General features: G+C 41.7%; 3 protein-coding genes across 3 annotated transcripts; all 3 read left to right on the forward strand.

The window, feature by feature from the left end:
- The first annotated feature begins 4,202 nt into the window (after positions 1–4,202).
- LOC127204201 (protocadherin beta-6) lies at positions 4,203–6,862 on the forward strand. The gene has a single exon (XM_051163136.1). It carries the CDS (start codon positions 4,523–4,525, stop codon positions 6,860–6,862), a length of 2,340 nt encoding a protein of 779 aa, XP_051019093.1. The 5' UTR covers positions 4,203–4,522.
- Positions 6,863–11,657: 4,795 nt separating this feature from the next.
- Positions 11,658–14,852, forward strand: LOC127204770 (protocadherin beta-4-like). Its single transcript, XM_051163989.1, has one exon. The coding sequence runs from the start codon at positions 11,972–11,974 to the stop codon at positions 14,489–14,491; it is 2,520 nt and encodes an 839-aa protein (XP_051019946.1). The 5' UTR covers positions 11,658–11,971; the 3' UTR covers positions 14,492–14,852.
- A 6,772-nt stretch (positions 14,853–21,624) lies between these two features.
- Positions 21,625–24,415, forward strand: LOC127204198 (protocadherin beta-8-like). Its single transcript, XM_051163133.1, has one exon. The coding sequence runs from the start codon at positions 21,992–21,994 to the stop codon at positions 24,377–24,379; it is 2,388 nt and encodes a 795-aa protein (XP_051019090.1). The 5' UTR covers positions 21,625–21,991; the 3' UTR covers positions 24,380–24,415.
- The last annotated feature ends 1,847 nt before the right edge of the window (positions 24,416–26,262 follow it).

Below are 26,262 nucleotides of genomic sequence, written 5' to 3' on the forward strand. Positions count from 1 at the left end.
AGCTGGTTGTTCCTAGAACCTGCTAGATTTCTTGGGCATGCTGGAGGAGCCCTGGATCACCGGATGGGGTCTGAATCTCCTCCAGTAGCCTACAGCTCTGCTCTGCTGGTTGTATTTCAGTTGGACTTATAAGCAGGGAATTAGGGAATGGGTTTCTATTCTGTGTGATCCAGGTGCTGCAGCTAGTAGAGCCATGAACTGTAGGCTGGATCTACACTTCTCTGGAATCCAGAGTCATCCTCAGAATGTTAGGAGTAGCTGGCAGGTCTGATGGTGGTAATGTATGTATCTGGCATCTGGGATCCTTGCCTATCTCAGGGGAAACATGAATGGGCATTGGCTTTTCTGCTGGCCCAGCAGACACTGCACTCCTGGATCTCAGACACCACAAGATGCCACCATCTTGGGACATGAACCCTTTATGCTTCTATTGTCCAGCTGGTCTCACAAAGGGACCTGTAGAACCATGGACCAGAGGCAGGGACCCTGTCCTTGGTATCCAGGAGTTGTGCTCGGGGAGGCAGGAGAAGTCTGGGATCTGGATGCTGGAGCCTTACCTTTCTAGAACTCAGCATTTATGTTCAAGTAAGTGGAAAGCTGCAGGTGATGTGAGCTTAGGACCTTGTTTGACTCTTTGACCTGGGAGTCATCCAAGGGGTCCTGGAGTTTTGTGGCCCTAGATCCTGGGATGCCTCCTCTTATTCAGGAAACAAAAACGTTGGCATTTTGGAGTCAGCAGCCAGGCCACTCGCTTGGTCCACAATCTCTGATCTGCTACTTCTGTTGTTTATCTTTCAAACAATCAATAGAAATTGTAAAATACTAGGCAAAATTTCATCATTTTTCTTTGTGAATTTTGTGTGCTGAATATAACTTTGTATGTATATACAAAGAGAAGGTAATGAAGCAGTCTAAACCCAAAATAAAACTGAGTATTCTGCAATAATAGTGTGATCTAAGGAAGAAAAATTGATGATGTAGATTATATTTAAATTTCCTGCTCTGCAAAAAAGTCTAAAAAGAAAACTGAAAATAAGTCATAGACATGGAGAACGTGCTGGCAACAGATATATTTGATAAAAGACACATGTGCAAAAATATATAGAAACTTTCAAGTCTCAATATTAAGAAAACAATACATAAAAATGTGTTGAGGATCCTAACACATCAAACAAGACTCAGAGATGGTGAGATAGCTATTCTTGTCAGCATGATTATATCTGTAATAAACTAAAACCCCCATATGGGCCACACTTGTGAGGGATTTTTTGTTTCATTTGAACTGGAAAAATCCACTTTTAATCCAGATTGTTTGAGCCGGGAAAACGCACCTCTAATATGCACCGCATTTTCTGCTGGAAGTCATCATAACACAAACTCCCAACTGTGGGTCACGGACACCTTAGGGTTCAAACAACCCTTTTTCAGGGGACACATATCACAGTATCCTGCACAACAGATTATAATTCATAACAGTAGAAAATTACAGTTGTGAAGTAGCAATGAAAATAATTTTATAGTTGGCAACATCATAAGTGGAACTGTGTAAAAGACTCACAGCATTAGGAAGGTTGAAAATCAGTGCTTTATAAGGACACGGAAGAAGGAAGCTCTTCCCTCTTTGTCTATTTTCTCTTGTCTTGCTAGTAAGTCCATTCCTTCACAGGCATTAGAGCATACCGCTTGGGGATTTCAGTGTACCCTGAAGACCAGCCAAAACCATCCAGCCTCATGGACTAAAATACCATTGAATTCTTGAACCTTCCATTCATTGGAAGGCATTTTTGCATGAGCTGAGCTGTATAGCCTGCAAGTTGTTCTGCTATATCCCCTTTCTCTCTATATATAGATATTTATCCTATATGTCCTGTTGCTCTAGAGAACCCTGACTAATATAGAATGCAAATACACACATGGGAAGAGTTTTCACATAATCAAATTCAAATAATGAAGCACCAGTACCCAACCAAAAGGCAGAACAGCCAAACTTCAGGACATTGGCGCCACCAGCTGCTGAGGATTACATGGAACATCAAGAGTCTCCACATGGATCATGGGAATGAAAACAATATGGCCATTTTTGAAGACAGTTTGGCGGCCAAACCATGCACTCTATTATATGTCACCCAGAAATCAGTTTTCATAATATTTATTTAGATTACCTGAAAACCTAAGTCCACTCAAAAACTGGGACAGGGGTGTTTATTGCAAACTTTTATATCACTGTCAGAACCTGACAGTGACCCCGATCCTTCAGTTAGTGAAACTGAGAAAGTCTGATGCAATCATAAAGTGGAATGTTTGTCAATACCGAAACGAAGTGAGCTATCTATCCATGAAAAGGCATTGAGAAAACTTAAACACAGATTCAGCACAGAATACAACCTGAAAACTCTTGCTATGTAACATTTTGAAATGGCCAAAGCATTCAGACAGTAGAAAAATCAATGATTTCCAGAAATGCAGGAAAGGGCGTGAGAGAGATAACAAATAGATTTTGAAAATTTGAGGTCAAAGGAACTACTTTCTTGTGCTCTAAAATAGATATGTGTCACGACAAATTAACCTAAATGTTTATAGTGTAGAGTATATAGAGGGAATGCAAATTAAGGTGATGGACCCAGAGAAAACGTGATTGAAGTTCAGTAAGAAATGTACTGCTCTGGAAGGCATGGCACTGAGGAAGGCTGTGCACAGCTGTGGAAGTTCTTTGTCCCTTTAATAATCTTTCCTCGTTGATTTGAAATTATTTAAAACTCACCTTTTCAGAGAAAAGCTTACCCTGAAAATAATAATACCTACTATAGAGTGACGAGAAGCAATGGGGCACAGTGTTATTTGATATTCAAAGACTAATGGAATCTTAGAGAGGAATTATGATCACCTGACTTGTGACCATGTGACAACTAAGAAAAAATGTGGAATGGATCATATTTTCAGTTCAGAATGCAAAAGCATTTGGGAAGATATGGGCATCAAATGTTGACAAGATTATGGAGCAACTGGAGTTCTCATATATTTCTGGGATAACATCTTCACATTGCTAGGAATAAAACTCAATCTACTGAGCGCACTAGGCAAGTATTCTACAATTGATCTGTACCTCTATCCTCGGCATTTAAACATTTTGAGACAGTGACTCATTAGCTATTCCACACTGGCCTTGAGCTTGTGGTACCCTTTGTGTGTCTTCCCAGAGATAGGACTACAAGGGTGAACAGCCAGGGCATCTCAATACATCATCTGCTTTTGAAAAATATTTCTCAGTATTTTCCAAGGCTAGACGTGTTTCTCACTTTGACATAGAGCAAACAACTCTGATACATACAATATGTGCATATTTTATACATACTAAGTTTGAAAGGTTGTCATAATAAGGCTACAAAAAATTCAAACCTGGGCCTAAGATGTACTAGTGAAAGCTTTTAATCCAAGTACTCAGGAGGCAGAGCCAGGCAGATATTTGTGAGTTTAAGGTCAGCCTGGTCTACAGAGTGAATTCCAGAACAGCCAAAGGTATTTAGAGATATCATGTCTCAAAAACAAAAACAAAACAAACAAACAAAAACCAAACAAATAAAACTCAAACCTGGAAACCCACAATTTTCTTATCTGGAGTCTATGAATGCAAATAATAGCACAACCATATTGAGGCATGATACAAAACAATGGAAACAGCATACCATAGATGATATCACCAAAGTAAATGCTGGTAAATGAAAACACTGTAGCAGAGAAATACTCTACTGGTTCCACTTTATAAAAGTCCTAAGAAAAGAAAAATATCCTATGGCAAGAAAAGTCAGCATAGTGCCTAAGAAGAGACCAGTAACCAGAGAAGGCGTGTGGAACTTTTTTTTTTTTTTTTAATTTAGGTGCACACTATTTCTTTATCTAGACTTTACTTATTGGGCTGTACTGATGATTCTTTATTGTGCTGTGAACTTTAGACTGAGGCCCTACTTCATAAGTATGTTAGACGTCAATAAAAAGTAATTTGGGAATATTAAAATATTTTGTAGATGCTCATTACATTGAATTTATATATTCAAAACGTCTTTCTTTTTAAAATAAAAAATAAAAAACGTATTTCTTTAAGATCAATATGCTATTTTGTTCATTTAAAAAGTTATCTTTCACTTAAAAATTAACTTCCAGTTGCTAAGACCAGAACGCAAAACTGGGGGATACTTTTATATCTTAAAGGGTGTTTAAACACAGCAGGGCTGGAACTGAGAGCAAACTGGACAAAACTATATGCAACACTAGAGTAGTACGCACGGTGGCGCTGCAGTCTAAGGAGTTGTATAACAAGGGGCTCCCAGGATGCCCAGGACGCCATTCCTGCGATTCAGAATCCTGAGTACCCCCTGCAAGAAGGGGACCTTTACATAAAACGTAGGGGAAAGGACGCCTGAAAACAACTCAGTAAGATTTAATTCGAGGATATTTCACCAAACCGTCTGTGCGGATTGAAACAGACAAGATTTAGAGGCCGTGCCCTCCGTACTGAATCTGAACAATGGAGACAGCACCAGCAAAAACGGCAGAGATAAGGCAAGTCATTTTTCTTGCTATATTGTTGCTTTTGTGGGAGGCTGGCTCTGAAGCAATTAGATATTCCATACCAGAAGAAACGGAGAGTGGCTATTTGGTAGCTAACTTCGCAAAAGATCTGGGGCTCAGGGTTGGGGAACTGGCCACTAGAGGGGCACGAATCCATCACAGAGGGAACAAAGAGCTCTTGCAGCTGGAGGCTGAGACAGGGAATTTGCTCTTGAAGGAAAAACCAGATCGCGAAGTCCTGTGCGGAGTGACAGAACCCTGTGTGCTGCACTTCCAGATCATACTGGAAAACCCTGTGCAGTTCTTCCAAACTGACCTGGAGCTCACAGATATAAATGACCATTCTCCGGAGTTCCCTCACAAAGAAATGCTCCTAAAAATTCAAGAAAGTGCCCACCCAGGGACTGTGTTTCCTCTGAAGGCAGCTCAGGACCCTGACATAGGGAGCAATGCTGTTCAAAACTACACAGTCAGCCCCAACCTCCATTTCCACGTTGTTACTCACAGTAGAGCAGATGGCAGGAAATACCCAGAGCTGATGCTGGACAAAGCCCTGGACAGGGAGGAGCAGCCTGAGCTCACTTTAACCCTCACTGCTCTAGATGGGGGGACCCCTGCCAGGTCTGGGACCACCGCAGTTCACATTGAAGTCATGGACATCAATGATAACGCCCCCCAATTTGTACAGTCGCTCTATGAGGTTCAGATCCCTGAGAACAGTCCCCTCGATGCCTTAGTTGTTATGGTCTCTGCCAGGGATTTAGATGCTGGAATGCATGGCCATGTAGCCTACTCTCTGTTTCAAGGTGGTGAAGTATCTCAACCATTTGTAATAGATGAAACCACAGGAGAAATTCGTCTAAACAAAGAATTAGATTTTGAGACAACTCCATATTATAACATGGAGATTATTGCCACAGACAGTGGAGGCCTTTCAGGAAAATGCAGCGTCCTTGTTAAAGTGGTGGACGTGAATGACAATGCTCCTAAACTCACCATATCTTCACTCACTAGTGCCATCCCAGAAAATGCCCCTGAAGCTGTAGTTGCTGTTTACAGTGTTTCTGACCCAGATTCTGGGGACAATGGAAGGATCGTGTGTTCTATTCAGAACGAACTTCCATTTCTTTTGAAGCCCACATTCGAGAATTATTATACTTTAGTGACAGAGGGGCCACTGGACAGAGAGAGCAGAGCCGAGTACAACATCACCATCACAGTCAGCGACCTGGGCACACCCAGGCTCACAACCCAGCACACCATAACAGTGCAGGTGTCTGACATCAATGACAACGCCCCTGCCTTCACCCAACCCTCCTACACCCTGTTTGTCCGGGAGAACAACAGCCCCGCCCTGCACATAGGCACCATCAGCGCCACAGACTCAGACTCAGGCTCAAATGCCCATATCACCTACTCGTTGCTGCCGCCCCATGATCTGCGGCTGCCCCTTGACTCACTTGTCTCCATCAATGCAGACAATGGGCAGCTGTTCGCGCTCAGGGCGCTGGACTATGAGGCCCTGCAAGCCTTCGAGTTCCGCGTGGGCGCCTCAGATCGAGGCTCTCCTGAACTCAGCAGCCAGGTTCTAGTGCGCGTGCTGGTGCTGGATGACAACGACAATGCACCCTTTGTGCTGTACCCATTGCAGAACGCCTCTGCGCCCTGCACAGAGCTGCTGCCAAGGGTTGCTGAGCCTGGCTACCTGGTCACCAAGGTGGTGGCAGTGGACCAAGACTCAGGCCAGAATGCCTGGCTGTCATTCCAGCTGCTCAAGGCCACGGAGCCTGGGCTGTTCAGCATGTGGGCTCACAATGGCGAGGTGCGCACCACCAGGCTGCTGAGCGAGCGCGATGCAACCAAGCACAGGCTGCTGCTGCTGGTCAAGGACAATGGTGAGCCTCCTAGGTCAGCCAGCGTCACTCTGCATGTGCTGGTAGTGGATGGCTTCTCTCAGCCCTACCTGCCTCTGCCAGAGGTGGCGCGCAACCCGGCTCAGGATGATGATGCACTCACGTTGTACCTGGTTATTGCGTTGTCATCGGTGTCTACACTTTTTCTATTGTCTGTGCTACTCTTCGTGGGGGTGCGGCTGTGCAGGAGGGCCAGGGAAGCCTCTCTGGGCGGCTGTTCTGTGCCCGAAGGACACTTTTCTGGCCATCTGGTGAACTTCAGTGGTATGGGGACCCTGTCCCAGAGCTATCAGTATGACGTATGTCTGAATGGAGACTCTGGTACCATCGATTTCAAATTTCTGAACCCAATCAGTCCCTCAACTCTCCTTCAGGACCCTTAGCTAAATTTAAGTGTTAGGAACACCTGGGCTTTGGTAACTGAACCAGAATTCGTTTCTTGGCTATTCACATTTTTCTTTTGTATTCATCAATCTTTCTTTGAGACAATACATTTCTATGATGATTTTATTCATAATTTCTAATGGAATGTCTTTGAGAGGGGGCTGTGATTCCTATTTTATCAAATCAACCTTTATGCATCATTTTCTTTCACGAATTTGAGAGGGGAATAAGTAACCTTGTTGTGTTTCTATTATAACCTTAAATACTTTTCTTGGGAATCATTTATTCCTCTGCATTTATAACCACATTTGGAATTCTACCCACTTCGAATTGTATGGTTCTGAGGCTAAACCTATGTCTTGCTAAGTGGTAAGTGTTTTTCACTTTCGCTTCTGCCTATTAACTGTGCAAAGTACAGCATTCATTGTGACATTTTCGGAGATGTACGTACATCCCCTGATAGCATTCACCTAATCATCTTCTACACTCCCGTTGTTCTCTCCCTCTCAAACTCTTAAATGCCATATTTTGCCTTTATCTGTTTTTTTTTTTTTTTTTTTCTTTTAGAATGTGACTATTTAGCTTAACTGACCTGCAATTTCATTTATGATCCTGAAAATGACAACTTCATTTTTCTTGATGCCTGAGTAGAGCAATTCCATCATGTGTGTCTGTGCTTTCCTCACTCACACTTCTATTATAACGGTAAAGCAGCTTCGTCTACAGCTGATGAAGTGTGAGCATATGTCAGAGTCGTCTGTCATATTTTACATGTTTTGTATACAAACAGAAGCAGCATGTTTAATTTACTATCTTTACTGACCACCACAGTTAGTGTTTGACGACTTCATTTGCTTATATAACCAAAATTGTTACTAAAATGTACCAGACTCGATCTTTCTTGACCTACGCTGTTGTAAGTCACTGAGTTTGCTTTCATTTTGTATGAAGAGATGTTTAATAAGGCATGTGTTCAGATGATAACTTAATTGGTAAATCCTGGATGCAAATAAGGGCACATTAAACTTTCAATAAAATGTAAGGGTGAATGACTTTTCAATGTTTGAGTCTTTTATTATTAATACTTGACATAAATAAGGTGACTTAGGGGAAATATTTTCATTGCTTCCTGTCAATGGGCTCCTTCCTTCCTATTTCAATTGTCATGATGTAGAATTATTTGGAGATGAAAACAGTCCACTCATGGTAGTATTCTATCTACAAGACTGTGATTAAATGGTGTTCAAATATAGGATGTGTAGAGAGAGAGAAAAACACGATCTTTGGGAATGTTTAAAAATTTTAATTCTAGCTTAGTCCTCAGCTGGTAGGACTGTTTTGGAAAGACTGGGAGATGTGGCTGTTGTTCAAAGAAGTATGTCCCTGGGGATGGTCTTTGGGGCTTAATGCATGGCTTTGCCTCTCTCTCTGCCTTCTGCTGTGAATCAGAGGTAAGATCTCAGCTACAGATATAGCACCATACCTGATACCATGGTTCCCACAGTGCTGGTCATGTACTCATCCTTGGAAACTGTAAGCAAGCCCCCAATTAAATGCTTCTGTTTATATAAAAAAAATTTTTAATTCTAAAAGTAACATTTGGAAGCAACCAAAACCACAAAATATGGCTATTTTGAGTGGAAGTTTTAAAAATTCACATGGCAAACCATTATTCCTTGGTTAAAATATTTTGAAACTTGTTTTCACATTTTATTGTCCAGATATTGAATGCTATGTCTAAGAGAAAATCATAAATTTATTAAAAATGAATGTTTTGGGAAACTCTGGGAAGACAAGAATTGAAGATTGGCATGCTCTCCAGCGTCAGTGAGTGCCATTGTATGGTTATAACCACAGTTAAGTTCTTGTGGGAGCAGGAGAACCACTTTAGATGCTGGAAGCACCCCAGTACCAAACATTTTATGTAAACGAGCATTGAAAGAATGAATTTTGAATAATCAGAAAAAAAATCTTTCTGTTCAGCCCACATAACTCTGTGTGAAAATTTTAATCAGATTTCAACTTTTTATACCTATTTTCGTTTTCATGAAAAATATGTAATTCATATAGAACAGTTATTTTTGAGAGACACTATACCATGTGATATCAGGTGAAAGTTGGAAGGGCTATAAGTTGATGATCCATTTACAATTTGAAAACAAAAGATGAAATATTATATATAAGGGTATGTGTGTGTGTGTGTGTGTGTGTGTGTGTGTGTGTGTGTGTGTTTCTCCAAGACCTGGGTCCTAAGGTAAATAAGGTACAAATCACTAAGCTGAATCCCTAGCTCCAGATCCTATTAGTAATTTAATCTGTGGATGGCTTATATTAATATATCATCAAGAAAGAGGACAGAAAATCCCCAAGCCAAAGAGATAACCTGGCCTGAATTTGAAGACAAAGAACAATCAGTCTTGGTTCAAAGTTATTTTTATTTCCTGGCAGTTAGAAATAATTTATCCATTTATTTGAATTGCTTTCCAAAACTACTGCCATTGCTTACTTTTTGAGATAGGTTCTTATTCAGTTCCCCCTGTGTAGCCTAGGCTGGCCTCTACGTGTGCTCCCGAGGTCTGGGACTACAGCTGTACCACCACGTCTGCTTCCCAAGACCTCTTTATATGTGTATGTCACTAAGTGCAGGCATCAGGGGAGATACTGTGTGTATAGCACTAACTGTTGTTACACTTTGGGGGCATTTACAAGCTGCAAGCCTGATGTCAGTAGAAGGGATGACTTTGTCTATCACTTCTCTGGTTGATAAGGTCACTAATGTACAAGCTGATATTACTGATATTTCAGTTTTTGAAGAGGAAATAAAATTAAGCAAAAATTTGAATACCCTTAACTGTTAAATAACTTCACTAAACTCCAAATAATCTGAAAATGCTATTTTTGTTTTATTCATAGTTAAGCTTGTAGCACATAATGTAATGCCTTATTCAAAACAGGTGTTCAGTTTGTGATAATTGAAACATTTAGAAATCAATTAACTTTCTGAGGATTTAAAGATTTATTTCAAACTTATGTACTCATCAAATTTCAAATGAACTATTCATACTCAGAAAAGGAAGCAAGGGTCTAATTTTGTCAGGATAACACCAATCCCTATGGAGCCACTGAAAACTCAGAGAACTGTAAAATGATACATTGATCACTAATTTATTTACATGGGGAGCTTATTCTTGTGTTTGATTCTAGTGATGGGGAGAGATTAAATGCAAGTTTTTTTTCTGTTCATCTAATTAACTCGTAGAAATATCTGTTTAAATTCATTGGTCTTCTTCTTCTTCTTCTTCTTCTTCTTCTTCTTCTTCTTCTTCTTCTTCTTCTTCTTCTTCTTCTTTTTCTTCTTCTTCTTCTTCTTCAAAATTTCCACTCTGCGTATTTTCATAGCAACTTATACTTACCTTACAATTGCCACTTCCTGCTTTTGGTTTCTCTTTTACTTGAGGTCAGTCCCTGTAGATAAGAATCTCTATGTCCTAGGAGAGAGGATAAGCATTTGAACCTGTCTAGTCTTTTCTTCATGGCCTCAGTGATGATGTTTTATTAGTTATTTATCTTTTTTGGTACCTTATACTGTTATGGCTTTAATTGTCCTTTAACAGGGAGGTTGGAGGTCTCAGGGTAATTTGTACTCAGGTTTCAGCAGATTAACAACGTTGGCTCACTTTTCCAACTTTAATACTAAGGGAGGTGCCTAGTGTCTCTGCAACTTTGACACGGCTTTTGTTGGTATCGGTGGGAGGCCCATCCTTTTCTGAAGGGAAATGGAGGAGTGGATGGGGCACAGAGGGGCAGTGGTGGTGGACTCAGAGGAGAGGTGGGAGGGGAAACTTAATCTGTGTGTTAAGAGAGGAAGGAAGGAAAGAAAGAAGGACCAAAAGAGGGAGAGAAAGGAAAGATGTATATAAGAAGGTTGTGTCAACCTTGTCACACATGGGGAGAAGTTCTATTCAAACCATAAACATGTGTTTGATCTAGGCCCAACCTATCTTAGGGTTTATAATTCTGCATTTGCTTTATGAAGCCAATTTTTCAGAAAACATCACCTTCTTCATAGCTGTTAACGGTGTCTTTTAAGGTGCTGAACAGGAGGACCTGTGTGAGACTATTTTTATAAGGTAATTGATGGGTGAAAACTACATGGAGACCCAGATGTGGTGGCACATGCTTTTAAACCCAACATTCAGGAGGAGATACGAGTGGATCTTCATGTGTTAGAAGATTTCCTAGTCTACATAATGAGCTCAGGATATCTAGGGCTACATGAAGAGACCCTGTCGCAAAATAAAACAACAACAACAACAACAGCAACAACACACACACACACACATGGGAAAACTCACAGCCTCATCTTAGGCAAAAAATGTTCAAATTCGGTAATGTTCAGCAACAGTAAGACATAACCCAAAATTCCCATTCTGTTAGAGCAATTGCTATATGTAGGCTCTAGTTAAAACATAAAATTAACTTACTACTTCAAAGGCAGTTCTCTCCTCATTACATTTTAGTTTGCTCTCAGTAATGTGAAATATTTGCTATGTAGCTATTTCACTCAGGCGGTCAGCTGATGACTCTGATCTATAATAGTCTCTGTGCGTTGATGTACTTCAAAAGGTAATTCCCTCTGTAATAATTTGTATGAAAGAATGTAACTTTGCTTTTTAGCACTGTGAGAAATCACTTTTAGAAATATGATTTCCTGTTTTGCTAACCTGATTATTAAAAACTTAAAAGTGTATGTGGGAACACTAGCTCTCTTCTACTTTGTGTTAATGATTAGGAACAGTAGTGGATGACCTTACCAATTACGCTATATAAGACAAATAACAATGTTGGCAAAGAAAAAAATTATATGCACTTTTAATGTGGCATTAATTTGGACAATAAAAACGGTGTCTTGACATTCAAAGGTATTCTGACATAAAACTAGAACTGTATCCATTTCCCAAAGAAGACACAGGGTGGCGCTGCAGGCTAAGGCTATGATTAAAAAGCACTAAAATACCAGGAACCGCTGGCTGCAATATAGAACAAAAGACCCAGGCAAGCGCTTTGCTAGCAGTAAGGAGCTATGGAGGGGTTTGGGCAAGGATATAATGGATAAATGTAAGACTAAGAACAACGTTGTGAAGATTCCTCCGAAGGAGAAAGCCGAATTCAGCGTTTCAAACTATTTGGAGACTGCTAAAGGATTGGATGCAAGCACTCACTGCCCCATCATGGAGAACCCAGAGAGAATTCACCCAAACAGGCAAGTAATGGCTTTTGTTTTAATCCTGGTTTTGGTTCAGGTTTGCAGTGAGTCAACGACTCGGTACTTTGTCTTGGAGGAAACAGAAAGGGGCTCCTTTGTAGCCCATCTGGCCAAGGATCTGGGCCTGGATTCTGGGGAGCTGGCTGCCAGGTCTGCAAGGGTGGTGTCTGATGATTTCAAGCAGCGACTGCTGCTGGATCCTGAGACTGGAGACTTGCTTCTGAGGGAGAAACTAGACCGGGAAGAGCTGTGTGGCTCTGTGGACCCCTGTGTGCTGCATTTCCAGGTGTCTCTTGAAAAGCCAGTACAATATTTTCAAGGAGAACTATTGATCCAGGATATAAATGACCACTCGCCAGAATTCCCAGATAGGGAAATACTCCTGAAAATACTGGAAAACAGCCAGCCAGGCACACGGTTTTCATTAAAATTAGCCCAGGATTTGGATGTGGGCAGCAACGGGCTCAAACTATACACTGTTAGCCCCAACTCTCATTTTCATGTCCTCACTCAAAATAATAGCAAAGGTGAGAAATACCCTGAGTTGGTTCAGGACAGAGCCCTGGACAGAGAGGAGCAGGCAGAGCTGAGCTTAACCCTCACGGCTCTGGATGGTGGGTCTCCACCTAGGTCAGGGACAACCATGGTTAGAATCCTGATCATGGACATCAATGACAATGCTCCTGAATTTGTGAACAGCCTCTATGAGGTGCAGGTCCTGGAGAGCAGTCCCCTAGACACCCCAATCCTGACTGTCTCAGCACGGGATGCAGATGCTGGCAGTTTCGGAAGGGTTTCCTATGGCTTGTTCCAAGCCTCAGATGAAATCCAGCAAACTTTCTCACTAAATGAAACTACGGGAGAAATGCGATTGAAAAAGAAATTGGATTTCGAAAAAATTAAATCTTACAATGTTGAAATCGAGGCCATAGATGGAGGCGGCCTTTCTGGGAAGGGCTCGGTGGTGATAGAGGTGGTGGACGTGAATGACAATGCCCCGGAGCTGACCATATCTTCACTGACCAGCTCTGTCCCAGAAAATGCTCCTGAGACCATAATCAGCATCTTCAGAATTGGAGACAGGGATTCTGGAGAGAATGGAAAGGTGATTTGCTCTATTCCAGAAAACTTACCATTCATTCTAAAATCCACTTTTAAAAATTTCTACACCCTGGTAACAGAGAGCCCACTGGACAGAGAGAGCAGAGCCGAGTACAACATCACCATCTCTGTCACCGACCTGGGCACACCCAGGCTCACAACCCAGCACACCATAACAGTGCAGGTGTCTGACATCAATGACAACGCCCCTGCCTTCACCCAACCCTCCTACACCCTGTTTGTCCGGGAGAACAACAGCCCCGCCCTGCACATAGGCACCATCAGAGCCACAGACTCGGACTCAGGCTCAAATGCCCACATCACCTACTCACTGCTGCCGCCCCAAAACCCACAGCTGGCCCTCGACTCGATGATCTCCATCAATCCAGACAATGGGCAGCTGTTCGCACTCAGGGCACTGGACTATGAGGCCCTGCAGGCCTTTGAGTTCCTCGTGGGCGCTGCAGACCATGGTTTGCCCGCGCTCAGCAGCCAGGCGCTGGTGCGCGTGCTGGTGCTGGATGACAACGACAATGCGCCCTTTGTGCTCTACCCACTGCAGAATGCCTCTGCACCCTGCACAGAGCTGCTGCCCAGGTCTGCAGAGCCCGGATACCTGGTCACAAAGGTAGTGGCAGTGGACCACGACTCTGGCCAGAATTCCTGGCTGTCATTCCAGTTGCTCAAGGCCACGGAGCCCGGACTATTCAGCGTGTGGGCGCACAATGGCGAGGTGCGCACCACCAGGCTGCTGAGTGAGCGAGATGCCCCCAAGCACAGGCTGCTTCTTCTGGTCAAGGACAATGGGGAGCTTCCTAGGTCAACCAGTGTCACCCTGCAAGTGTTGGTGGTGGATGGTTTCTCCCAGCCCTACCTGCCTCTGCCAGAGGTGGCGCTCAATCCCCCTCAGGATGATGAGGATGCACTCACCTTGTACCTGGTCATCGCCTTGGCATCTGTGTCTTCACTCTTCCTCTTCTCTGTCCTGCTCTTCGTGGGCATGAGGCTGTGCAGGAGGGCCAGAGAGGCCTCATTGGCTGTCTGCTCTGTGCCTGAGGGACACTTTCCAGGCCACCTGGTGGATGTCAGCGGCACTGGGACTCTGTCCCAGAGCTACCAGTATGAGGTGTGTCTGACAGGAGACTCTGGGACTGGTGAGTTCAAATTCCTCAAACCCATGATCCCCAACCTGTTGGGTCAGGACGCTGGGAGAGAACTTAAGGAAAATCTCCACTGCAGGGATAGCTTTGTATTCCGCTAAATATTCTAATGATCCAATGAATCTAAGAATGGATATAACTCTTATGTATCTACATAAGTGCGATGTTAACGAGCTTTTTAAAAAAAAACAACTGCCATGTGTGCATGTCTCCAACCGCCCTCATTTTTCCTATTGATATTAAGCATGCTTAGGATGTCATCATATTTTGATGTCATTATATTATATTTGATGTATTTGGTGACTAATATTCTCATAGCTACAAATAACTGAAGTAGCATAAAATTTGTTTTAATGACTTTCTTTTTTAATGGTCATGAGAAAATTTGATTTCCTGTATAATTGTGACACCTTTTTTAACCGTATTCCTTTATCTTTTTAAGGTTAGAATGCATAGTTTGTTGTTTTTTTTTTTTTTTTAATTTGGCATTAGCTTACTTGTTTCTCCCAAATTCATGTCAAGGTGACCTTCACTAGAACACTTTATTGTTATGCCCACTGTAAACTAAGTTAATGCTAGTGCTTGATCTAGCTTGAAGTGTTCCAAAAGTTTAATGAACATTAAAGAGAGCAGATCTTATCATTGGTCATCCCTGTCGTGGAGTACAAATGGTGATGCATCGCTAAGCATGATCTTTTCAAAAGGCAAAATCCACATCTGACTTACGGCCTGACTTCCTCCCACTCATTCAGAAATGACGAGGCGTCAGAGTTGTCCTCTCCTCCTTCACACTGCGGGAGGAGTGAAAGCATAACGTGAAGCCAGATTTCCTACAGCTCGCTCTGCCTTCCAATAGTTACGAGTTCTTTTTATAAATCAACACTAGAGTCTCTTTTGCTATTTTTCTTTCTTCTCTGATGTTTAATGCAATAGTTATTTTTAACAACTTTTCTTTCTTTTCTTTCTTTCTTTGTTTCATTTTGAGACAGGGTTCTAGCCCTGACTGTCCTGGAACTCACTCTGTAGCCCAGACTGACCTCTAACTCACAGAGATCTCTGCCTGTCTCTGCCTTCTGAGTTTTGGGATTAAAGGCATGTGCCGCTGCTATCACCTAGCTCTAACTTAAATTTTTAATTAATTGAAGTTGCCTTTCTAGAAAGTAAGCATTGTTTTGCTCATGACTGAACAGTAGTGTACTTATTGACCTGTAGTTACTTTATGTTATATTCAATGGGCCTAGTAAGCACATGATGTGATTCTACCTAGCTTTGCTTATGTAGACACAGCTGTAAAAGAGTCAGTGAACTCTAGGCAGAAAAGAAACAATTAAAAAGTTTTCTTGGATGGACATGGTGGCATATACCTTTAGTCCTCCAGAACCTGCCAGATCTCTTTAAGTTCAAGGCCAGTCTGGTCTTCAGTAGTGAGCTCCAGGCCATCCAGTGCTGTGCAGTGAGATCGTGTCTCAAAATGTAGCCACAATACTGGAACCTATGTTGCCTTACTCCGCAGAAGCCGGTGTGCAGAGTCAGAAATTGAATATTTAAGTCTCCGTATTTGGAGAGCGCTCTACAAACCACCTTATGTCTCATTTCTAGGTGGCAGATTACGTAGGAGTAAGGCGAAGGTGGAGTGGCCAGGCATTCTAAATTTAGTCTTATCCCTCTGGGCAGGTGGTCAGTCACAGTTTTTTGGGGGGCTGCGATGGCTTTGTTTCTCTAGTTGTCATCACCTGAACTCTTTCCTCACTCTGCGGATAACAGGCCCAGGTGCTTCTTGTGAGCGAGTCCATTTAGGCATGCTGGAGTAAGCCTTATGCTAATCCTCCAGCGGCATCTAGACAGGGAGGCCATGGCAACAAAACAGTTAACCGTGCAAACACACCGAGCTACTCATCATGTGTGAGTACACATAATCCTTCTCAAAACATGGAGTACAAATAGTACCTTCGTGCAGACTGCAGATGAAAGTGTCCTATTAGTCGTCTCTTCTTCCCTGTCACTGGAAGGTTGCATGAACGAGCTGATAAGAGAAAACAATCACAAAAGCAGGTCAAAGGCCAGAAATCATTACTGTCCAGCCACAGAAAAGGTCCTGTATGGTAATAGCTGGATGTGCTTCGGTTTCAGAGAATAAAATCCCTTCGGTATGAGAAATGAGTCCTATTGCTTGTTTTGCTCCCAAAGAAATTTGCTGAGCCCATGCACACAAGAGGTTGGTTGTTCACAGAGACAAAGTGGATCAGCAAACTTTGGCAGATTAAAGCTTCCAGCTGAAGGCCAGTTCCACCTCTCAGGACACTTACTTAGGAAGACATACACAGTTAGAAAACTAAGAACTTGAATGCAGAGGCAGGATCATCTCTGAGAGTTCCAGGCTCCAGAATGGTGTTTTTCTTGTTATGCAAAAATTAGAGTTTGGAGCCTGCAGCAGGGGGGAGATGTCAAGAGTACAAGTTCTCAACTGGAAATTAAGGAGGTTTTTTTTATTGCTTATCAGACCTGAAAATAAGCTCGATTAACCCCAATGGCTGCTTAGATTAGAGTAACTTGATTAGACAGACCTCTACCGGACAAAGCTCAAAAGAATTCCTCTAAAGGGGGAAATAATAGGAGCTTGATCCTAGGTTCAGACTTCATATAAGCATCCAGTCTTCAGTAGAAAGACTCAGCACAAGCACCCACTACTGAATGATAAGAATAAACCAAAAGAAAAAAACACAGCACATATGACTTAGGAGACTCAGATCTTAGGCAGGAAGTATAGTCTTAAAACAAATCAGCCTTAGTTAATTAAATTAATGAGTAGGGTCATTAAATTGGTTCAGTGGGGAAAGTTGCTTGCTACCACCAAGCCTCCAGACAACCTAGGTTTGTTCTCTGGAACTCACAAGGTAGAAGGAGAGAACTGGCTTGTGAAATTGTCTGACTTGTACACACGTGCGCCCGCACGCGCACACACACACACACACACACTGTGACATGGACATGTGTGGACTCTCAATTCTAAAATTGGTAAATAAATGTTAAAGATGCTTTGTGAAATCTATCTAGACTAATTACAGTTGAAGCAGACATTAGGAGATAATAGAAATATGCAATATCAAAATCAAGTAGAAAAGCAAAAGATACGGTACTTTTAAAGAAACATCAGTAAAATGGAACTTTTCAACATGAACCGTGATACCAACAACAAATGAATCTTGTTTTCAACATCTCAAAAGAAAACTTTTAGCACACTGGAATTCTATTACGAAGAAACAGAACCTTAAGAAACTGAAGTTTGCAGACAAAGAATATTAACAAAGGTCACATAAACACTGAAAGAAATATGTTAGGGGAACTTGATAAATGAAATCTTTCCAGAAGAGATTCGATGATTGAAAGAAGAAAGAAAAAATATTGACTAGAAATGAATATTGATTGTCTGCTGATTATGCATCCAACAACAATAGTTTTGTAAAAACAACATTATTTTATGAAATCAAAAATGAAAAAGAAAAGCCTATTTAAAGAGTTCTAATTCTATGTACTATTATGAAAACAGGAAAATTAATTATTACTATTATTAAAACAGTAAAATTAATTATTTTATTACAACATTGTAGATGAAGATGTATTGCCAAATTTCATAGGTTACTTATAAATAATGACTCAAAGACCAATTGAAAGAAAGTTCAAATAAAAGTATTTGAGTAATATAGGAAGAACAAAACATAGGGGACAAATAAAATAGACTCTTAATACAGGTAGGAACACATTAAGTATTATATTGGATATTAAGTAAATTATAATTGAATTAAAATCCTATTATGCAACCTAAATTATCAGACTACATTTAAGAGAAATGTAAATTACATACAGACGAATAAGTATGTATATGAGGAAAGAAAACAGAAAAATATTGAAAGTTTAAAAATGAGGCATACTATTTAGTACAAATTTCATAGAAAATAAAACAATGTAGTTGTAGTCATTGATCCAAGACAAAAATATTTTAGGGAAAATACATTGCTATCAGTAGGTATAAATGTATAATCACACACAGGTGAATATAGCAGAAATATGTTATATTAAGATTCAGTGGTTTCCCAGAACTACAGATATGAAAACATAACAAAATCTCAAAAATGATTTAAACTTAAATAATAGAACTCATGAGTTAAAGATAATCTCAGAACAAAAATTTCTAAAACTCTCAGCATCCATACACAAAAAAATTCAGCATGGGTGTATCTGGAAACATCATTCATAAAAGCCAAAACTTAAAGTAACAGAGATTTCATATATATGTGAAAGGGGTTACAACTCAAAATACAAGGATTCGCTTTCTTTCTTCCTTATTTTACTCTTTCCTTCCTTTCTTTATATTTTCTTCCTTTCCTTTGAGACAGAGACCCACTTTGTAGTTCTAGCTGTCCTGAAACTCACTATGTAGACCAGGCTGGCCTCAAACTCACAGAGATTTATCTTCCTCTGACTCCCAAGTACTGGAATTAAAGGCTTGTACTACAATGCCTGGCTTCACAAGATTATTTCTGTAGGCAAATGCTCCAAACAAACAAACAAACAAACAAAAACATGGAAAATACCTGAACACTAATTTCAAATCAATTCATCACAATGAAAAAAAAAAAAACCCCATGTGAAAATGTGGATAATTTCATTAATCGTCAGAGAAAGATTAAGCCTACAATATAACACCATCACATGCTCAATAAAATGGTTAAAACTGAAATAATAACAGCAAATGTTAACAAGACCATAGAGCAACTAGAATTACCATAATATTGCTTTTTCTTTAAATTTTACAGAGCTGGTAATCAGTCTTGAGTATACAAGGCAGGGGTTTACAAATGAGATATATCTCCATCTTTTGGGGTTTTTTTTCCTTTCTTTTTTCTTTTTCTTTTTTGAGATGTGGAATGTACAGTCTTTGAACTTGCAAACCTCCCTTCTGTGCCTCACCACAGACAGAATTACAGACACATGCCACAGTAAAGTTACTTGCTTTTTAAAAATCTTATAATCTAGGCTAAATCTCAATATATTATCACATTTAAAATTTTATTTATTTATTTATTCCATTCAGACAAAAGTTCCCCTTCCCTCCTCTCCTTCCAGTCTCTTCCCCCCTCCAACCTGCCATCTCCCCACAATCCATCCCTCCTCCGTTTCCTTTCAGGAAAGGGCAGGCCTCCAAGAGATATCAACCGATCATGGCATATCATGTTGTAATGAGACTAGGCACGCCCTCTCATATTAAGGCTGGAAGAGTCAACCCAATAGGAGGAAAAGGGTCCCAAAAGGAGGCAAAAGAGTCAGAGACAGATCATTCTCACACTGTTAGGAGTCCCACAGGAAAATCAAGCTACACATCTGTAACATTTGTGCAGAGAGCCTAGGTCAGACTTATATAGGCTTCCTGAGTGTTGGTTCGGTCTCTGTGAACCAGCTCAGGTTAGTTGATTATTTGGGCCATTTTCTTAACTGCTCAAACTCCTACAATCCTTCCTCCCTCTCTTCAGCAGGATTCCCTGAACCCTGACTAAGGTTGACTGTGGGTCTCTGCATCTGTTTTCATCAGCAACTGGAGACCCCTTCGGCATCTATGAGTATGGCAGAATATTACTGGGAATCATTTCATTGACTCCTCTCTCTTTTTTTGCAGTTGTATTTGGTTCTCTTCTAGGTTTGGGGGCTATCCAGCCTCGGATCCTGGACCTCCCACCAGTGTCAGGGGTGGGTTCCCTCTCATGGCATGGATCTCAAGTCATTGGCCAGTCCCACAGTTTCTGTGCCACCTTTACACCATCACGTCTTGCAGGCAGGACAAATTGTAGGTCAAAGGTTTTGTGGCTGAGTTGGTGTCCCAGTCTCATCACTAAATATCTTGCCTGGTTACAGGACATAGCCAGTGCAGGCTCTGTATCCCCCATTACTTAGAGACTTAGCTAGGGTCACCTCCTAGATTCCTAGGAGTTTCCCTTGCATTAGGTTTCTACTCACCCCTGAAATGCCCACCTGTTCCAGTTGTCTCTCCCAGAACTCTCCCTCCATCCTCCTCCCACCCGATCCCTCCTGTTCCCACACGTCCCACAGTACCCCTCAATGTCTATTCTATTTTCTCTTCCCAGAGAGATTTATGGGTTTTCCCCACTGAGCCCTCCTTGTTACTTAGCTGCTCTGGGTCTGTGGATTATGGCATTATTATCCTTTGCTTTACAGCTAACATCCATTTATAAGTGGGTACATACCGTGTTTGTCTTTCTGGATCGGGGTTACCTCACTGGATAAATTTTGCTAGTTCCCATCCATTTGCCTACAAATTTCACGGTATTATTTTTTTTTAACAGTTGGTACTATTCCATTGTGTAGATGTACCATATTTTCTTTATCCATTCTTCAGTTGAGAGACATCTAGGTTGTTTTCATGGCTATTACAGATAAAGCTGCTACATAGTTGAGCAATTGTACTTGTGATGTGTTATCACGTTTTAATGCACACTAATCCAATTCCTAGAAATAAGTTCAAAATACATACGTATCACAGCAAAATAGCAAATGCAATAATCTTCATAGGATTACTCTTTAACAAGTTAAAAACTGAAAACTCACATAGTTCACCAAATAGAGTAGACAAAATTAATCAAGGCATGTCTCTACAGAGGAGCAATGTAAAACAACAAGAAGAAAACTAGTTAGAAAACTTATCGCACATAACTTCACAAAGTCATGGTTGTATGACAGCCAACTAGCACAAGAGAGGAATACTCTATAAACACATTTCATACAAATTCTAACAAGGAAAGAGTGACATGTAATGATAACAGCTAATATGCTGCTTTTGTAGAAAGAGTTGGTCACCAAATAATGGCCAGAAAGAGAGCATGGTGGAGTTTAGCTTTTAGCTTTTCTTTAGGTTCTGCTTATAGGAATATATTGACCATGGAAAATATTCCCATTGTTTCCCTTTTGAATGTATTTTCTACATCAAAACAAAAATAAATAGTATAAAATTCTATTGTTTCGGAGTAAAGTTAATAACATTCAATTTAATAAATTATAAGCCCATAAAAAAGTTTTTCGTATTTTGCCAATAATTTTATTAAGATTACTATACAATGTAAATATACTATATTGTAAATGTACTTTCACTTAGTTTTAGCTCAGCAGAGGTATGCTTAGCACTGCTGATATTCAGGAGCTAACATAAATAAACTGTAGGATACAGCTACCACTCATAAATAAGTAGGGTTAGAATTTGTGATGACTAAACTATATGCAATCATGAAAATGGACGCCTGGTGGCGCTGTCGGCTAAGAATGAGAATAATGGGCTCTGCAGTTACTCAGGAAGCACAAGACCAGGATATCAGAATGCTGTCTGCTCCCTAGAAGGCGGTATTTAAGTGCGATCTAAGGAAGAAATCTCCAAGAATAATAGCTCCCTAGAAAATGGTGTTTAAGTGTGATCTAAGGAAGAAATCTCCGGGAACAGTGAGGCATTAAGGACGATTGAATTTGAGGATATTCCACCAAACTATCTGTCGATTGAAACCCACTAGAAGAAGCAGCACCCTCTGGACTGCATCTGAACAATGGAGACAGCGCCAGCAAAAACGCTAGACAAAAGGCAAGTCTTTTTTATCACTATACTGTTGCTTTTGTGGGAGTCTGGCTCTGAGGCAGTCAGATATTCCATGCCGGAAGAAAGGGAGAGTGGCTACTTGCTGGCTAACCTTGCAAAAGATCTGGGGCTCAGGGTTGGAGAATTGGCCACTAGTGGGGCACGAATCCATCACAGTGAAAACAAAGAGCTCTTGCAGCTGGATGCTGAGACTGGGAATTTGTTCTTGAAGGAAAAACTAGACCGCGAGGTGCTGTGTGGGGAGCCAGAACCCTGTGTGCTGCACTTCCAGATCATACTGGAAAACCCTGTGCAGTTCTTCCAAACTGACCTGGAGCTCACAGATATAAATGACCATTCTCCAGAGTTCCCTCACAGAGAAATGCTCCTAAAAATCCCTGAGAGTGCCCAGCCAGGGACTGTGTTTCCTCTGAAGGCAGCTCAGGACCCTGACATAGGGAGCAATGCTGTTCAAAACTACACAGTCAGCCCCAACCTCCATTTCCACGTTGTTACTCACAGTAGAGCAGATGGCAGGAAATACCCAGAGCTGGTGCTGGACAGAGCCCTGGACAGGGAGGAGCAGCCTGAGCTCACTTTAACCCTCACTGCTCTGGATGGGGGGACCCCTGCCAGGTCTGGGACCACTACAGTTCGAATTGAAGTCGTGGACATCAATGATAACGCCCCCCAATTTGTACAGTCGCTCTATGAGGTTCAGATCCCTGAGAACAGTCCCCTCAATGCGTTAGTTGTCATGGTCTCTGCCAGGGATTTAGATGCTGGGATACATGGCCATGTAGCTTACTCTCTGTTTCAAGGAGATGGAGCTTCTCAATCATTTGTTATCAACGAAGTCACAGGAGAAATCCGTCTAAACAAAGAATTGGATTTTGAGACAACTCCGTATTATAACATGGAGATCGCTGCCACAGACAGTGGGGGCTTTTCAGGAAAATGCAGCGTCCTTGTTAAAGTGGTGGACGTGAATGACAATGCTCCTAAACTCACCATATCTTCGCTCACTAGTGCCATCCCAGAAAATGCCCCTGAAGCTGTAGTTGCTGTTTTCAGTGTTTCTGACCCAGATTCTGGGGACAATGGAAGGATCGTGTGTTCTATTCAGAACGAACTTCCATTTCTTTTGAAGCCCACATACAAGAACTATTACACTTTAGTGACAGAAGGGCCACTGGACAGAGAGAGCAGAGCCGATTACAACATCACCGTCACAGTCTCCGACCTGGGCACACCCAGGCTCACAACCCAGCACACCATAACAGTGCAGGTGTCAGACATCAATGACAATGCCCCTGCCTTCACTCAACCCTCCTACACCCTGTCTGTCCGTGAGAATAACAGCCCCGCCCTGCACATAGGCACCATCAGAGCCACAGACTCAGACTCTGGCTCAAATGCCCACATCACCTACTCGCTGCTGCTGCCTCATGACCTGCAGCTGGCCTCAATCATCTCCATCAACACTGACAATGGACAGCTGTTCGCACTCAGGGCACTGGACTATGAGGCCCTGCAAGCCTTTGAGTTCTGGGTGGGCGCCACAGACCAAGGCTTTCCTGCTCTCAGCAGTCAGGTGCTGGTGCGTGTGCTGGTCTTGGATGACAATGACAATGCGCCCTTTGTGCTGTACCCGCTGCAGAACTCCTCTGGGCCATACACTGAGCTGCTACCCAGGGCAGCTGAGCCTGGCTACCTGGTCACCAAAGTGGTGGCAGTGGACCGCGACTCTGGCCAGAATGCCTGGCTGTCTTTCCAGTTGCTCAAGGCCACGGAGCCCGGACTATTCAGCGTGTGGGCGCACAATGGCGAGGTGCGCACCACCAGGCTGCTGAGTGAGCGCGATGCAACCAAGCACAGGCTGCTTCTTCTGGTTAAGGACAATGGGGAGCCTTCTAGGTCAGCCAGTGTAACTCTGCATGTGCTGGTGGTGGATGGCTTCTCCCAGCCCTACCTGCCTCTGCCAGAGGTGGCGCGCAACCCCCCTCAGGATGATGAGGATGCACTCACCTTGTACCTGGTCATCGCCTTGGCATCTGTGTCTTCACTCTTCCTCTTCTCTGTCCTGCTCTTCGTGGGCATGAGGCTGTGCAGGAGGGCCAGAGAGGCCTCATTGGCTGTCTGCTCTGTGCCTGAGGGACACTTTCCTGGCCACCTGGTGGATGTCAGCGGCACTGGGACTCTGTCCCAGAGCTACCAGTATGAGGTGTGTTTGACAGGAGACTCTGGGACTGGTGAGTTCAAATTCCTCAAACCCATGATCCCCAACCTGTTGGGTCAGGATGCTGGGAGAGAACTTAAGGAAAATCTCCACTGCAGGGATAGCTTTGTATTCAGTTGACTGTTTCATTTGTTTCAGTGAATTTGTTTTTGGCAAATTTACTTCAATATGGTTCTCTTTAAAAAAAAAAAAAAGAATGATTTTGTCTATGTATTGACACTGTAATCAAAGAATATGCATTCCCTTCATTACTAAAATGTTTTCTTCTTCTTCTTCTTCTTCTTCTTCTTCTTCTTCTTCTTCTTCTTCTTTTTTTTTTTTTTTTTTTTTTTTTTTTTTTTTTTTTTGCTGTCCACTGTACTTAGTAGTTTCAGGTACAATAAATATTAAGAACACAATATCTGTATATTACAACTTATGTTTTACTATAACTCAAGTTTTACTCCACAAAATGTATTTTAGTTTACCTGACTTTGGATTTTTGTTTTGTTGTTGTTTTTTTTTTTTTTTTTTTTTTTTTTTTTGAGACAGGGTCTCTCTATGTAGCTCTGGTTATCCTAGAACTATATATCTGGCTGAGTTCAAACTGGATAGACATCCATCTGTCTCTGTCTTTGTCTGTTTTACCAAATAATTACAACTTTTATATCCAAAGTATTTGAATCTTTTCACTTTATTTTATTGCTATTGCATACTGAATATAGGACCTCTTTTATTCCAACTGTAGTTTTATTGCTTTTTTATGTTAAATATACGGCCCCTTACATGCTATCTGTACCTTTTTCCCTTTCCTGGATTCTTATGTCTCCTAAAAACATCTCTGTCTCAGCTCAGCTTCTCCTGCCTCAACTGTCTTCTCTTATTTTCCCTGTATTCTATCTCTTCTTCTCTCTAGCCCTATTCAATCTTCTTTCTTCCTTCATCAACTGTCTTCTCTACCCTCTGACCCTACTCTTCCCTTCCCCTTCTCCAATCCTACTCCTCTGTCTTCTGGACCCTACTCTCCAACCACCTGGATGCTGCCCCTCTTCTGCCAGCCTCAACTGGCTTCTTATATCCTCTCTTGTCCTCAGAAGTCCAAGAGGCAACTGACTCCTGAAGATCATAGGGTCAAACAGTTCTGATGGCTAAGCATTACCAAGCAGTGAGTCGATTAGCCATTGAGCATCCTTTAAAAAGCCAGGCCAAAAATAAACCATAATACATTCTCCCCCCTTTTTGTTTTAGCTACTAATCATGCAGTTTAAAGCTGTTACTCGATTATTTTCTTTACAATGTTGTTTCCAGGGTCCTCAAGTGTCTGATGTGATCTTTCTGCTTATCTCTCAGGAACATATCCAGAACTGAGCTAAAAAACCTAACAATGATACTTCTCGTTCTTGTATTTTGGGAACTGCTTCTTGAATCTTTTATATTCCTGGACTATTTTTAGAATTTTGTGTTCTGGAGTTCCTCATTGAAGTCTCCTAAGATCTGTGAACCTTTGGCTTGTAGTCCCTACTTGGGCGTTCAGGATGTGGTATTCAGCATAGTCTTAAAGTCCTTTTCATAAGCCTGTTGTTGCTCTGCATTGTGGATGGCTCTGTATCATTCCACTTCTGACACTATTCCCTGGATTTCTTTTTATAACAAATACAGGGAATTTTGTGGGCATGTAGACTCTTCTATATGTTGAGCCTCCAGTTGCTCTTGTACCAGCTGCTCAAGTGGCTGTAATTTTTTCTTTACTTAAGGGTTACTTCTCTACCCACACAGTCTTGTTAGTTACCCATTTTAAGGGCAGGGCTGATGGTATAATTTCATCAGTGGCCCCCTCATAACTTTAGAAACTCAATCCTTTCTGTGTCCTGTTTTGGGACAACCTGCACAGTCTATGGTTGTTCAATACTTTCTCCAGAATCATCTTCCTGTCCACCCCTTACTTTAGGGGTTGTGTCTTGTATTGAGATAATAATAATCTGAGCTCCTGACTGCTCTAATAAATCTCATCCCCATAAATTTAT

Source organism: Acomys russatus, chromosome 20 (assembly GCF_903995435.1).
Source record: "Acomys russatus chromosome 20, mAcoRus1.1, whole genome shotgun sequence".
In the NCBI taxonomy this organism is placed as follows: domain Eukaryota; kingdom Metazoa; phylum Chordata; class Mammalia; order Rodentia; family Muridae; genus Acomys; species Acomys russatus.

Excerpts from the sequence above, each read along its gene's own strand:
- LOC127204201 (XM_051163136.1), top strand. The coding sequence starts at position 4,523 with ATGGAGACAGCACCAGCAAAAACGGCAGAGATAAGGCAAGTCATTTTT.
- LOC127204198 (XM_051163133.1), top strand. The coding sequence starts at position 21,992 with ATGGAGACAGCGCCAGCAAAAACGCTAGACAAAAGGCAAGTCTTTTTT.
- LOC127204770 (XM_051163989.1), top strand. The coding sequence starts at position 11,972 with ATGGATAAATGTAAGACTAAGAACAACGTTGTGAAGATTCCTCCGAAG.